Genomic DNA, 16,088 nt, shown 5'->3' with positions numbered 1-16,088 from the left:
ACAGATATTTTCTCCACTCTCAAGGAGATAGGCCCTAAAGACCAAGAGAATTAAGATAGATATTGTGTAAAGCACTTCTTTCATTTTCCCCCTCAACTATTCTCTCTGTTCTCTTGAGGAATTTGGCCCTATAGACCCAGGACAGAATTCAGTTTCAGATATGGCGTGAAATGAATCTCTCCTTTTCCTCAAATATCTCACTGCTTGCTCCAGCCGAAAAGACCCAAAGGAGAATTGGAGACATTGCACAAAGCAACCTCAAATGGCCTAGTGGATAAGAGCACCAGCCTGGGAATCAAAAGGTCATGGGTTCTAATCCCGGCTCCACCATTCAGCTGTTGTGTGGCCTGGGGCAAGCCACTTCACTTCTCTGTGCCTCGGTTGCCTCATCTGTAAAATGGGGATTAAAACTGTGCGCTCCATGCAGGACAGGGACTGTGTCCAACCCGATTTCCTTGTATCCTCCCCAGTGCTTAGTACAGTGCCTGGCACATAGTAAGCGCTTAGCAAATACCACAGTTATTATTAATGTTATATTCCCTCTGCTCAGATTCGGTCCTAAAGACCCAGCAGAAAATTACGTAGTTGATATTGCATGAAGCAAGTCTCTCCTTTTCTTCTTCAAATATTCTCTGTTCACTTGAGGAGTTAGGTCTTAAAGACCTAGTGGGAGAACCAAGTTGGAGATGGAGCTAATTTCTCCTTTTCCTTCTCTAATATTCTCTCTGCTTGCTCAGGCTATAAAACCAAGGAGAGAGTTACACGGGAGACATTGCATAAAGCAAATGTCTCCTTGCCCTCCACAGATCTGCTCTCAAGGAGATAGGCCTTAAAAATCAAAGAGAGCATTAGGATGTTAATTGCACAAAACAAATCCCTCCTTTTCCTCCTCAAATATTCCTGCATCACTAGTCTAATATGCCAAATGAAGATGAAGGGGAGTTTGCTCTCAATGGAACCAGGGGAAAGGGGAAAGGAGGGTTGTTCTTGAAACTGCATCTCCTTATTCCTTAAACTACTTGACCCCACCCCAACATTACCACTCCCCTCTCCCAGACAGGGTGGAAGATTAGTGTGTGAGATTACTAATTACTATATGTGGATTATCTGTGGTGATGCTCCCTCCATTAAGAGGCACATCCCTCATCAATGGTATGTGTTGAGACCTTACTATGGGTAGAGCATTGTACTAAGTGCCTGGGAGAGGACAATATAAGCACATTTGTCCGGTGAATCATTGGTGAGCAAATGAATATTTGCTTATATTCATAACTGTCTCCCCCTTTAGATTGTAAACTCCTTGTGGTTATAAAGGGAACGTGTCTACCTCCTCTGTTGTACCTTACTCTCCCAAGCGCTTAGTACAGTGCTCTGCACACAGTAAGCGCTCAATAAATACGACTGAATGAATGAATGATTGCTCTTTGCACACAGTAAACACTCAATACATACCAATGACATTGATTGATTGAGCCAGATTTTGCTTCTCTGAATTCATTCAATCATTTACTCATTCATTAATTCAATCGTAATCACTGAGTGCTTACTGGGTGCAGAGCACTGTACTAAGTGCCTGAGAGAGTACAACAATAAACAGACACATTCCTTTCCCACAACAAGCTTACAGTCTAGAGGGGGGCAGGCAGACATTAATATCCGTAAATTACAGATATGTACGTAAGCGCTGTGGGGCTGGGAGCGGGGAGGAACAAAGGGAGCAAGTCAGGGAGATGCAGAAGGTAGTAGGAGAAGAGGAAAGGGGGGCTTAGTCAGGGAAGGTCTCTGTGGGGAGACCTGCCTTCAATAAGGCTTTGAAGCAGGGGGCGAGTAATTGTTTGTTGGATTTGTAGAGGAAGGGCGTTCCAGGCCAGAAGCAGGACTTGCATGAGGGGTCGGCGGTGAGATAGACGAGATCGAAGCACAGCGAGAAGGTTACCATTAAGAGGAGCAAGCGTGCGGGCCAGGTTGTAGTAGGACAGTAGTGAGGTGAGGCAAGAGAGGGCAAGGTAGGTTGAGTGCTTTGAAGCCAATGGTGAGAAGTTTTTCTCCGATGCAGAGGTAGATGTGCAACCACTGGAGTTCCTTGAGGAGTGGGGAAACATATCCTGAACGTTTCTGTAGAAAAATGAGCCGGGCAGCAGAGTGAAGTATGGACTGGAGAGACAGGAGGCTGGGAGTTAAGCAAGGAGGCTGATGCGGTAATCCAGGCGGGACAGGATGAGTGAATGTATTAATGTGGTAGCAGTTTGGATTGAGAGGAAAGGGGAGGAGGAGAGGAATGAATCCCAGAGGGGATCTGGGAGTCGAGTTTTAAAGTACGGAAGAGACGTGGTATGGCACTTAAGAAGGGAATTAGGTGAGTTCCTACCTATTTTTAAATCCTGTTCGGTCGGCGCCATTTAAAAAAAATTGGGGCCAATCTTGGCCGTTTCCTAAGGCAAATCACCTTTTTTAAACCAGATGAAATGAGGTACATACAAAAAGGACATATGAAAGCAGACATTTATTTCGATCCCTAGCAATTCCCTGATTAACTAAAAAACACCACAGCCAATCACTTTTAGGATTCCCAAAATGGTAATAAAATTCCAAGTGAATTACGGTTAAATACAACCACTATAGTCCCAGTTCAAAAACCTCACTGGCAGACGGTTCACGGACAGGGCTTTTCGATAGTTGGGTCAGAGCTACTGTTCCCAAACGATATCATGTTTTCTCAACGTCCCCGGCAGCCTCTGTACCCTGGTCGGCAGCTGAAGGGAGCCACTGCTTTCCTGGAGAGGGCCACCTCGGGAAACTTTCTTTCCTGGACGAATGGGCACACCGTCTGTTCCCCTGCGGTTGTCACATTTCAGCTGCACATCCAATACTGGGCTTTTCTTCGGTTTTGGAGGTTTTAGTCTCAGTTTAGAGACCTAAAGAAACAAAATCCAAAATACTGCAGTCAGTACGATATTAAAGGCAACATCCATCCAGGCTGCTACCACACTGATCCAAGCACTTATCCTACACACTACCTTGATCCAAGCACTTATCCTACACACTACCTAGATCCAAGCACCTATCCTACACCCTACCCTACCACATCAGCCTCTTTGCCGACCTCCCTGCCTCGTCTCTCCCCATTACAGTCAAAACTTCAACCAGCTGTCTGGATCCTTTTTCTGAAAAACCGTTCAGTCCATGTTTCCCCACTCCTCAAGACTCTCCACCTCTGCATCAAACAGAAACTCTTTACTATTGGCTTTAAAGGCACTCAATCAGCACTCTCCCCCTCCTACCTTACCTCGCTGACCTCCTACAACAACCCAGGCCGCACACTTTGCTCCTCCAATGCCAACTTACTCATTGTATCTTGATCTCATCCGTCTCGCTGCCGACCCATCTCTACGCTGATGACACCCAGATCTACATCTCTGCCCCTGCTCTCTCCCCCTCCCTCCAGGCTCGCATCTCCTCCTGCCTTCAGGACATCTCCATCTGGATGTCCGCCCGCCACCTAAAGCTCAACATGTCGAAGACTGAGCTCCTTGTCTTCCCTCCCAAACCTTGTCCTCTCCCTGACTTTCCCATCTCTGTTGACGGCACTACCATCCTTCCCGTCTCACAAGCCCGCAACCTTGGTGTCATCCTCGACTCCGCTCTCTCATTCACCCCTCACATCCAAGCCGTCACCAAAACCTGCTGGTCTCAGCTCCGCAACATTGCCAAGATCCGCCCTTTCCTCTCCATCCAAACCGCTACCCTGCTAATTCAAGCTCTCATCCTATCCCGTCTGGACTACTGCACTAGCCTTCTCTCTGATCTCCCATCCTCGTGTCTCTCTCCACTTCAATCCATACTTCATGCTGCTGCCCGGATTATCTTTGTCCAGAAACGCTCTGGACATATTACTCCCCTCCTCAAAAACCTCCAATGGCTACCGATCAATCTGCGCATCAAGCAGAAACTCCTCACCCTGGGCTTCAAGGCTGTCCATCCCCTGGCCCCCTCCTACCTCACCTCCCTTCTCTCCTTCTACTGCCCAGCCCGCACCCTCCGCTCCTCCACCACTAATCTCCTCACTGTACCTCGCTCTCGCCTGTCCCGCCATCGACCCCCGGCCCACGTCATCCCCTGGGCCTGGAATGCCCTCCCTCTGCCCATCCGCCAAGCTAGCTCTCTTCCTCCCTTCAAGGCCCTGCTGAGAGCTCACCTCCTCCAGGAGGCCTTCCCAGACTGAGCCCCTTCTTTCCTCTCCCCCTCGTCCCCCTCTCCATCCTCCCGTCTTACCTCCTTCCCTTCCCCACAGCACCTGTATATATGTATATATGGTTGTACATATTTATTACTCTATTTATCTATTTATTTATTTATTTTACTTGTACATTTCTATCCTACTTATTTTATTTTGTTGGTATGTTTGGTTCTGTTCTCTGTCTCCCCCTTTTAGACTGTGAGCCCACTGTTGGGTAGGGACTGTCTCTATGTGATGCCAATTTGTACTTCCCAAGCGCTTAGTACAGTGCTCTGCACATAGTAAGCGCTCAATAAATACGATTGATTGATTGATTGACCCCTTGCCCTCAGGCCAAGAACTCCCTCCCCCTTCATTGCCAACAGACCACCACTTTCCCTACCTTAAAAGCCCTCCTAAAAATCACATGTCCTCCAAGAAGGCTGCACACCTGTCAGGCAGTCAGTCTTTCGCAATTATTGTGCACTTAACTGTGTGCACAGCACTGTATCAGGCACTTAAGAGAAGACAATATAACAATAAACAGAAACATTCCCTTCCTAAAATGAGCTTAAAGTCTTGGGCAGGGGCGGGTGGAGAGACAGACACTGAATTTATTACTGCTGATCTCTCAGTGACACTCATTCCCTGCCTAATTTTTTCATGCTATCAGCACATGGGCAAGTGGTAACTGACATACCCATTCATTCAACACATACTGGTGGCGCTATTTACCTTTCAGACAAAATGACACTGTAGTGAGGATGGGAAAGAGGAGGAGAGGAAGATAGCTGCAGGGGTGGGAGAGAGTTGGCCAAGGGAAGCTTGGAGACTATAAAGTTTTTGATATACAGTAACATGTAGTATGCAGTACTATTCGGTCATTAACTTGACCCTCACCAATTTAGAACTGGTGTTCATTTGATCCCCTGCTAGAACTGTGTAGGGGCCAGGCTGAGCCAGGGCCAAACCCCGTGGGGCTGCCATCTGATTCACACAGTTAATACAAGCAGCGTGGCTCAGTGGAAAGAGCACGGGCTTGGGAGTCAGAGGTCATGGGTTCTGATCCGGACTCCACCACTTCTCAGCTGTGTGATTTTTGGGCAGGTCGCTTAACTTCTCTGGGCCTCAGTTCCCTCATCTGTAAAATGGGGATTAAGACTGTGAGCCCCATGTGGGACAACCTGATTACCTTTTATCCCCCCCGGCCCAGCGCTTAGAACGGTGCTTGGCACATAGTAAGCCCTTAACAAATGCCATTATCATTATTATTATTATTATTATTCCCTCTCCCACTTCCCTGGTCATAAAGCAAAGGGAAGGGAGGGGAGACACAGCTACATGCACAATGATGTAGCCTTCCCTGGTTTTGAGAAATCTCTTCTATACGGGAAATCTTAAGCCCTTTTCTCCCACTTGGAATGCTAGAGGTCTAGGCTGTGTAAGTCCACTCGGGGTTGGTCCTGACTTTAGGTAGGTGGCACTGACCTAGCAGACAGCCTATGTCTATTTCAATGCAGTTCCCATCCCCTCAGTGCCACCTCGCTTGAAACAGGACCAGCTCTCAGGGAGAACTACACCAGAGCCCAGACAGCCACACAACATATGGGGCAGCACTGGAAATTTGGATTAAATTTAAGGACTTGGACGAGCTGGAGGAAACTCGCTGTGGGCAGAGAACACGTCTACCAACTCTATGAGCGCTTGGTACAGTGCTCTGCACACGGTAAGTGTTCAGGAACTATGGTTGATTGACTGATTCTATGGCCTGGCCTGTGCAGAGCTCTTTCCTCAGCATCTATCCTCTGCCCTCTCTACTGCTACCACAGAGGATGGCAAACTAGATCTAAAGAAGCATCTGCTGTATGCTGCAGTAAATAACCTACGAAGAAGTTTCTGAAAGGGAATTGAGATTTTTCTGCAACCTTCAGCTGCCCTAAGCAGATTTAAATAGACCATCAAAGACAGACAGACCATTGCAGAGATCAGAAAGCTAAATACACCTAGAGAGTTACACAGAACCACAAGGAGACACACATTAACAGAATCAAGAAAAAAATAAGGCACTCCTTATCATCAGATTTAAAGCACTCAAATTGCTACTTAGCTTATCCAAGCACTTATCTTCTCCCACCTTGACTACTGCATCAGCCTCCTTGCCTCCTGTCTCTGCCCACTCCAGCCCTTACTTCCAAACAAAACAAAACTGCGTTACTGTTGTTCTCTCCTAAGCCCTTAGTGCAGTACCTTGCACACAGCAATTACTCAGTAAATGTTCAACTAATTGACTGATGGATACTTCACTCTGCTGCCCAGATCACGTTTCTAAAAAAAAAAAAGTTCAGTCCATGTTTCCCCACTCAAGAACCTCCAGTGGTTGACCATCCACTACTGCATCAAATGGCAACTCCATATCACTGGTTTTAAAGCCCTCAATCACCTTGCCCCCTCTTATCTCACCTCAACGATTTCCTACTAAAACGCAGCAAGGTCACTTCGCTCCTCAAATGCCAGCCTACTCACTGTACCTCAATCTTGCCGCGACCCCTCGCCCACACCCTGCCTCTGGCCTGGAACTCTCTCCCCTTTCATGTGTGATAGATCATCACTCAACCCACCTTCAAAGCTTGATTAAAATCACATCTCCTCCTAGAGGCCTTCACGATCAGACCCTCTTTTCTCCTACTTTCTTTCCTTCCTGCATCACTTATGCATTTAGAGCTGTACCCTTTAAGCACCTGACAGGCAGTCCACTCTCCGTGCCACAGTGCTTGTGTCCACATCCTGAATTTCTTTATATTAATGTCTGTCTCTCACTCTAGACTGTAAACTCCTTGTGGGCAGGGAGCGTTTCAACTAACCTGGTTGTAATGTACTCGTCCAAGCTCAATGGAAAGAGCACGGGCTTGGGAGTCAAAGGTCATGGGTTCAGATCCTGGCTCTGCCAATTGTCAGCTGTGTGACTTTGGGCAAGTCACTTAACTTCTCTGTGCCTCAGTTACCTCATCTGTAAAACGGGGATGAAGGCTGTGAGCCCCATGTGGGACAATCTGGTCACCTTGTAACCTTCCCAGTGCTTAGAACAGTGCTTTGCATATAGTAAGTGCTTAACAAATACCATTATCATTATTATTATTGTACAGTGTTCTGCACACAGTAAGTGCTCAATAAAAACCTTTGATGGATTGATCTGATTCCCACCCCAACTGCTCTTTTCACTAGGCCATGCTGCTTCTCTAATTCACTGACTGAATGATTCCTAATTCCTTCACTAGGCCAATCTTTTGTTTACAGGTAACAGAATGGTCTAGATAGTTTTTTTGTTGGTTTTTTTTTACCTTGAAAGCTTGCTTTGTCCTGTTCGTTTTCATTAATCCTTTGGAAGGAGGAATTGTAGACATTAAAATTCTATTGACCTCAAGTCCAGTTTGAAGCTAGAGAAATAAAGGATTTCAAAAGATTGATGTAATACACCCTTGATAAGACTGTAAGCTCACTGTGGGAAGGGAATTTCATTTCCAATCCGTTATAGCCCACTCTCCCAAGTGCTCTGCTCCCAAGTACAGTGCTCTGCACACGGTAAGGGCTCAATAAATACCACTGATGGATTAAATGGTACAGATCCAAGGGCAGAGGTGACAGAAGAGGTAGAGGGAGTAAGGGAAATGAGGGCTTATTCAGAGGAAGGCCTGCTGGAGGAGATGTGTTTTTATTAAGGCTTTGAAGATGGGAAGAATGATCATCTGGCAGATATGAAGGGGGAGGGATTTCCACACCAGAGGTAGGACTTGGGTGAGGGGTTGACGGTGAGATAGATGAGACTAAGGTATATTGAGTAGGCTGGTGTTAGAGAAGCAAAGTATACATGCTGGACTGGAGTAGGAAATCAGCAAGGTACAGTAGGAGGGGGAAAAGTGATTGAGTGCTTGAAACCCAAAAGTAAGGAGTTTCTGTTTGATGTAGAAACCACTGGCGGTTCTTGAGGAGAGAGGACACTTGGACTGAACGGTGGTTTAGAGAAATGGTCTGGGCAGAAGTGTGCAGTATGGACTAGAATGGTGAGAGACGGGAGGCACGGAGGTCAGCAAGGAGGCTGATGTCGTAGTCAAGGTAGGATATATTAAGTGCTTGGCATGGTATGTGTCAGAAATAATACTGGGTCGGAGAGGCATTGGTCTGACTCAGAATGGAATGTCTTCTGGCATTAAATGGCTGCAGGGAAATGGGGCAAATTCTGGTGGCCTCAGTCTGCACAGGACATTAATAAATCCGGTTGCTTACTTAACGTTATTGGGGATTGCAGGGTGCATAAAAGAGCAGCATTCTGAGGCCCTTGTAACCCTACCCTTACCACTCCAGCTGAACCCCAAGCCACTTCTGCCCCTCTGGTGGCTAGAATTTCGACATTTCTATGCCCAATCTGTTTCCTTCAACCTGATGCTCTTCTGGTGGCCCAAAGGAGCTGCCAGAATTCGCCGTGGGCTGGGGGAACGAGCAATTAGGCAAGATAATCTGCAGGAGGGAGAATCCACAAGGAGGGAGGGAGGGAGGGGTGTGTGTGAGGGAGAGAGAGAGAGAGACGTATGTAGCATTTCCCCTACCTGAGCAGCTTTTTCTTGTATTAGCTTACGTTGGTGTTGCTCTTCGCAAAGCTTTTCCTCCAACTGATTAATCTTGCCCTAAAAGAAAAGGAATAGAAACCAGTAAGGGGAAACAAATCATGAAGAGAAAAACAATAAACAAAAACAAAAAACCCAGCCACATGTTTTTTGAAGTTTTTTCCAATAGAAAAAAATTCTAGGATATCCCAGATCATTACAAATAAAGCATATTTAAGGAGAATTAAGTAAAATGATCAGAGATGGCAATGATTGCCATTGGCTTTCTTCTTGTGGTTCACTCGAGCTACTCTTATTTCTGAGAACAAAAATTCAGTATAGAATTTCATATAGTCAAAGCCCTAAAAGAAATGAGGTATGCAATAGTAAAGATTGCAATCAATTTGTCTCCAAATGGCATAGAAGAAAAATAACTCAAGTGATCGGACAAGGTTAAAACACTGGGGCCCAGCACCAAGCCTATAGCCCAGACAATAAAAGGCCTCAAGCTAGAAAAGTTAAGGCTCAAGGTCCCAAAGAGCAGCGGAGAGTTAAAAAACGATGATCACAGCTAGAAAAAAATGGAAACATTGAATCCAGGCCTCCCATATTCTGGAAAGGCCCAGAGAGAACTGGGAAAGAAAAAACAGGTCCTGTGCTTGACTCTCTCGCTGGCATCTACACTACAGATTTGAATTATGTATGGGCTCTGCCCAGCAAAGTGGGTAACCACCCAGGACCAATCACCCTGCTGCACCCCAAAGTTTTAATGTCTTGGGAGACATGAATCATTCCTTCATATGGAAAAAAGTTTCAAAGAATGCTTTATCTCATTACCTACTGGAATGCCAGTGCTCCCACTATTTCATTTCCTGGCAAAAATACCAAAATCCAGATAACCCAAAAGGGGCAGGCCTCCATGAACTTTTCAGCTCTAGCACCTGGAATTCACATCCAAATTATGACTTAAAGAATGGTTTGATGACTTAAATGTATCAGCAATGGAAATCTGTCCGACCTGATTATCTTGTATCTATTTCACTGCTAAGTAGGGGGCCTGGCACCTACTAAATGCTCAACAAATACCACGTTTATCATCATCATCATCATAATGAACTGCACCTACACGACCAACTACATAAGCACCAGAGATTGCTGGCTCAATGCTTCCAAAGGAGCAGCGAGGTAAGGATCACCTCTACGGTTCTCTGATTAGCTGCAACTCTGAAGCACTCCTTTTCCAAGATATCGAGCTTTTCTAGTTTTGTACAGAGCTTCATTTGATTCTGATCCTTTTCCATTTGAAGCTTGGTCTATAGTGAAAAAAAGTAAAAAAGGTTAGAAAAACTGATGAGTTTTTTTTACACAAACACACATGCACGCACACAATGCACACATGCACGCACGCACCTCCCTGCCTCCCCCCCCACAACTGCTGAGGACTGGCTTTGTGTTGATGAAACTTGAGTTGTTCAGAATTAATTGGGATGCTGTGGTTTGTATGTAAGAGATAAATTAGGGTGCCATACACTGCACAAACCACATTCCCCCTTAGGCTTGCTCTATTCCAACAGCTTACTAGGCAGAAGGAGAGCAAAGGCAGGGAGAGGGAGAGGCCACATCCTCTTCCATTTTCAGGAGGATTGGATCTCCAGTGGCTACCAATCAATCTGCGCGTCAGGCAGAAACTCCTCACCCTGGGCTTCAAGACTGTCCATCCCCTCGCCCCCTCCTACCTCACCTCCCTTCTCTCCTTCTACAGCCCAGTCCGCACCCTCCGCTCCTCCGCCGCTAATCTCCTCACCGTACCTCGTTCTCGCCTGTCCCGCCATCGACCCCCGGCCCACGTCATCCCCCGGGCCTGGAATGCTCTCCCTCTGCCCATCCGCCAAGCTAGCTCTCTTCCTCCCTTCAAGGCCCTGCTGAGAGCTCGCCTCCCCCAGGAGGCCTTCCCAGACTGAGCCCCTTCCTTCCTCTCCCCCTCATCCCCCTCTCCATCCCCCCCATCTTACCTCCTTCCCTTCCCCACAGCACCTGTATATATGTATATATGTTTGTACATATTTATTACCCTATTTATTTATTTATTTTACTTGTACATATCTATTCTATTTATTTTGTTAGTATGTTTGGTTTTGTTCTCTGTCTCCCCCTTTTAGACTGTGAGCCCACTGTTGGGTAGGGACTGTCTCTATATGTTGCCAATTTGTACTTTCCAGGCACTTAGTACAGTGCTCTGCACATAGTAAGCGCTCAATAAATACGATTGATGATGATGGTGATTGGAAATGACTGGGAACTCAGCTGCCTGGGCGGTTAGGGTTAGCTGCCTGAGTCGGGGAGTTAGGAGTAGAAGGTGCCAATCTGCCTCTGTACATCTGGGTCAGCGTGCTGGGGCCCACTCTACAAGCAAAGAAGCAGCATGATCTAGTGGACAGAGCTTTGGTCTGGGAATCAGAAGGACCCGAGTTCTGATCCTGGCTCTGCCTCTTGTCTGCTGTGCGACCTTGGGCAAGTCGCTTAACTTTCCTGAGCCTCAGCACCCTCGTCTGTAAAATGGGAATTAAGACTGTGAGTCCCATTTGGGACAGGGACTGTGTCCAACCTGATTATCTTGGATCTACCCCAGCGGTTAGAACAGTGCTTGACACATGGTAAGCGCTTAACAAGTATCATCATCATCATGATCAGAGCACGGAGGCCCATTCGGGCCTGGCCGAAATGGGGATAGATACAGAACTTCCAGAAGAGATACCAAATCTCCCCGGCAACATTCTCCACTGACCCCAAATGGTTGGTATGTCCCCCTGTGCATATTTAGCAAGCGAAGGGGGGCAGGGGAGTGGAGGGAGGAGCGCCAGCCTGAGAGCCAGCTGGAGGACCAGGGTTCTAGTCCTAGCTCCACCACAGCCTGGTTGGGGAGATGGGCAAGTCCCTTAGCCACTCTGTACCTTGGTTTCCCTATCTGAAAAATATGGAAAATAAAATCAGCTTTTCTACTTACCTTGCAAGGTTGCTGCAAAAGCCAAGATGAAGTAACTGATGAGAGAGTATTTTGGAAGCAAAAGTTCTATTAACAAGCCAAGGCATGATTACGCAGCGCTTAGTGCCATGCTTAGCACATAGTAAGTGCTTACCAGGTGCTGTGATAAGACACCCCCTCCTCCTATTCTTCCAGTTTGATTGTCTGCTCCTAGCTCTGCTCAGCTCAGTCTGCAGCTCAGTGACGGAAAGTTGGCATTCTCTCTGCTGCTCGAGAGAAGCAGCATGGTTCAGTGGAAAGAGCATGGGCTTGGGAGTCAGGGGTTCAAGTCCCGGCTCTGCTACTTATCAGCTGTGTGACTTTGGCCAAGTCACTTAACTTCTCGGAGCCTCAGTTACCTCATCTGGAAAATGGGGCTTAAGACTGTGAGCCCCATGTCAGACAAGCCGATTTCCTTTTATCTTCCCCAGCGCTCAGAACTGTGCATGGCACATAGTAGGCACTTAAACAGCAAAGTTATTATTATTATTAGTGAGCCCACCGTCTCTGTCTGACTACCTGTACAGGCTCACAAGCGTGAGCAGAGATGATGTCTTTTGAACTGAGCTCAAAACTGCTGGCTATACTTCAGTTTAATAAAATTACCACTGTTGGATGCTCTCTGTCCTGCCTGAGTTTGGCTCGTTTGATGGAAATCTTTCTGCCTCTGATTTTTTTTATGGTATTTGCTAAGCAATTACTATGCGCCAGGCACTGTACTAAGCACTGGGGTGGATGTAAGCAAATCGGGTTGGACACAATCCCTGTCCCACATAGGGCTCACCGTCTCTAATCCCCATTTTACAGCTGAGGCACAGAGAAGTGAAGTAAAACTTGCCCAAGGTCACACAGCAGACAAGTGGCAGAGCCCAGATTAGAACCCAGGCCGTTCTGACTCTCAGGCCCATGCTCTATCCACTAAGCCATGCTGCCTCCCCAGTTGCGGGTCTGGTTAATGTTGGACTTGCACACACAGAAGAGCGGGCGTTTTTGTTCAGCCCTGCCGCAGGGGATTGTGATGACGGCTGCTACTGACAGTGTAAACTGGGCAGCGTGGTCTACGGCAGAGAGCCCTGGGCTGGAAGTCAGGACACCAGGGTTCGAGTTCTCGCTCTGCCACTTGCCTGCTGGTTGACATCGGGCAAGTCACCTAACTTTTCCTGGCCTCAATTTTCAAATCTGTAAAATGGGGATAAAATCCCCGTTCTCCCTCCCTCGTAGACTCTGAGCCCCATGTTGGCCCGGGACTGTGTTTGACTGTTATTTTTTATCTATCCCAACACTTAGCAAATACCACATAATAAATGCTGCCATCATCACTCTTGCCCTTAGTACAGTGCCTGACATATAGCAAATGCTTAACAAAAACCATTATATACATACATAGATACTCCTCCCCTCTCCACCCCCCCGCCTTACCTCCTTCCCTTCCCCACAGCACCTGTATATATGTATATATGTTTGTACGTATTCATTACTCTATTTATTTATTTTACTTGTACACATTTATTCTATTTATTTTATTCTGTTAATATGTTTTGTTCTCTGTCTCCCCCTTCTACACTGTGAGCCCACTGTTGGGTAGGGACCGTCTCTATACGTTGCCAACTTGTACTTCCCAAGCGCTTAGTACAGTGCTCTGCACACAGTAAGCGCTCAATACGATTGAATGAATACATATATATATATATATGTATATATATACATATCTCATCATCATTATGAATATCTGTACTCACCTGTTGCTTCAGGATCACATTCCTCTCCAACTCTGCATTGAAAACCATTTTCCTCATATCGTCTAGTCGTTTCTCCAGCAGGGAGGAGTGGACCAGGGCAGCACGTAACTGCACAGTCATATCTTTGGAAAAGACAAAGAATCCAATTAGTTTTAACTAATTTTAAACGATTTTAAACTAATTTTAAACTGTTGGCACTTTAAGAACACATTTCATTTCAGAAATCACAGTGGCAGTATACCAATGTCATTATGCAACCTATAATCAATCAATGGTATTTACTGAGCACTTATAGTGTGCAGAGCAGTGTACTAAGCACTCAGGACAGTACAATATAACAGAGTTGGTAGACGCATTCCCTGACCACAGCGAGTTTACAGTCTAGAGGGGAAGACAGACATAATGATAAACAAGTTCACTAAATCAGAAATATGTACCTAAGTGCTAGAGCTATGCTATGCCAGAAATAACCTACTGTTTTCCACTGAGGGGGCTACTGAAACATATTAACAGCCCTGGCAAGGACATGGCTAGGCACCATCCTGAGACAGAAGGCCTGCCTGGCCCCAGCAGCCCAGATCCCCGACAAGGAACGGGGACATCGAGGAGCTTGGAAGCCAAGTGCAGGGTTGCTTCCACCAGCCAGCAAGGCTCCCTATTAACCCCATTTGCAAAACCCTGCAAATGCCAGTTCTAGGAGATTTTCTTCATTTTCTTACCTTTTTTCTGCCTCATCACTTCCTGATGTGCCAGATCTTTCTCAAGTGTTTCACACTGCCAGGCCTTCTTATACTGCACAGCTTCTTTGGAGAGAACGTTGAGGCTGTCTTCTGCTTGCAATCTCTCTAGTTCTAGATGATGAATCTTTTCCTGGAGCGTTTTCAGGGCCAACAGCAGAGCTACTGGGAAAACATTTCCATTTGGCCCTAGATCAGGTCACTGTATCCCACCAGGGTGCCCAGGCCAGAGGTCTGCCAAGTTATCCTGACTGGCAGAGCAGCCTCTGAGGGGTCTGGGTACCCTGTTGTTGTTCTATTACCGGGTCCCCTGCCTCTCTTTCTGATCCATTCCCACGTTGATGGGCAGCAGGGATGCTCCAAGGGGGTGCCTAGGAAGGTGGCATGGATCTTCACAGCTATAACAGGGTGCCCATAAGAGAGAGAGAGGCCCTATAAAATACAGCCAGAGACAACCAAAAGAACAGGGAATGGTACAGAATTTTGTTTCATCTGCACAACTAAGTAATCAGTCAACATATTTCCCTGGGCACATATTTTACATACCTTGTTGTTGTTGTTTTTTTAACTAGCACACTCCAGAGTGGTTTCACATCAGTTACTTCACTTTATCCTCACACGACAGGGAGAGATGGCGTTACTATCCCCATTTTAGAGATGCCCAAGCTCACTCAGCGAGCCAGCCGCAGGGCTGGGACCAGAACCCAGGCCGCCTAACTCCCAGATCTGTTCTTTCCTCGACATCACGCTGCCTCCCAGTTTAAACCAGGGTTTCACTTAATTAGCTTTACCTTCTCCGTTGGGCGCAGAAGTGATTTCAGTAGAAGGCGATTGTAACTTCTCAGGGAGGTGACGGGGAAATGTCAATTTGTATCGAGTAACAGAAGGATGAATGATTTTATCTGGAGGCTGAAGAAAGCTTCCTATTAAACTGCGCTGTAATGCTAAATCCATTATCTGAAAGGGAAAAAGGGACAAAACTTTCATTTCAGCACACCCTTTTTTTCTAAACTGCTGTAATGATCTGACTTAAATGATGGTACCATGATTAGGATTTAAATGATGTTAGCCTGTGTACACCGTGCTCATCACCGGGAAGGCTTTAAGAGGATCAGGTCAGACACAGGCCCAGCCCCACGCTCACATGAAGCTCCGCGCTCTGCGGCGCCCCAAGCATCCGCCTCATCTCCCTCATTCGGACATTCACTCTTTCGATTGTATTTATTAAGCGCTTACTGTGTGTCGAGCGCTGTATTAAGTGCTTGAGAAGGTCAGATTCCACAATAATGAGTGACGATCCCTGCCCACAACGAGCTCACAGTGTAAAGGAACTGGACACCCTGCCTTTGGCCCAACCGCCAAGCTAGCTCTCTTCCTCCCTTCAAGGCCCTACTGAGAGCTCACCTCCCCAGACTGAGCCCCTTCCTTCCTCACCCCCTCATCCCCCTCTCCATCCCCCCCATCTTACCTCCTTCCCTTCCCGGCAGCACCTGTATATATGCACGTATGTTTGTACGTATTTATTACTCTATTTATTTATTTTACTTGTACACATCTATTCTATTTATTTTATTGGTATGTTTGGTTTTGTTCTCTGTCTCCCCCTTCTAGATGTAAGCCCACTGTTGGGTAGGGACCGTCTCTATATGTTGCCGACTTGTACTTCCCAAGCACTTAGTACAGTGCTCTGCGCACAGTAAGCGCTCAATAAATACGATTGATTGAGATTGATTGATTTGTACATAATTCTTACTCTATTTATTTATTTTACTTGTA

The 16,088-nt window shown here is 46.5% G+C and overlaps 1 protein-coding gene across 8 annotated transcripts in view; it reads right to left on the bottom strand.

Annotated features, from left to right (window-relative positions):
- Window positions 1-2,485: 2,485 nt before the first annotated feature.
- Window positions 2,486-16,088, bottom strand: part of CEP57L1 (centrosomal protein 57 like 1) — a 38,273-nt gene continuing 24,670 nt past the window's right edge. For 4 of the 8 annotated variants that reach the window (XM_038761045.1, XM_038761044.1, XM_038761042.1 and 1 more), the window contains exons 2-9: window positions 15,104-15,269; window positions 14,295-14,477; window positions 13,576-13,697; window positions 11,819-11,830; window positions 10,011-10,127; window positions 8,818-8,895; window positions 7,555-7,650; window positions 2,486-2,915 (exon numbers count right to left, since the gene is read on the bottom strand). In XM_038761045.1, coding sequence (XP_038616973.1) covers window positions 2,688-2,915; window positions 7,555-7,650; window positions 8,818-8,895; window positions 10,011-10,127; window positions 11,819-11,830; window positions 13,576-13,697; window positions 14,295-14,477; window positions 15,104-15,266 — 999 coding nt within the window. In that variant the 5' untranslated portion in view covers window positions 15,267-15,269 and the 3' untranslated portion in view covers window positions 2,486-2,687. The remainder of the gene's footprint in view (window positions 2,916-7,554; window positions 7,651-8,817; window positions 8,896-10,010; window positions 10,128-11,818; window positions 11,831-13,575; window positions 13,698-14,294; window positions 14,478-15,103; window positions 15,270-16,088) is intronic. The other 4 variants (XM_038761046.1, XM_038761049.1, XM_038761047.1 and 1 more) reach the window with 4 other exon arrangements.

The sequence above is a fragment of the Tachyglossus aculeatus genome, chromosome 19, assembly GCF_015852505.1.
Source record: "Tachyglossus aculeatus isolate mTacAcu1 chromosome 19, mTacAcu1.pri, whole genome shotgun sequence".
Lineage (NCBI taxonomy): Eukaryota > Metazoa > Chordata > Mammalia > Monotremata > Tachyglossidae > Tachyglossus > Tachyglossus aculeatus.
The sequence above is the reverse complement of the archived record's forward strand: the minus strand, read 5'-3'. Positions and strand labels throughout refer to the sequence as shown.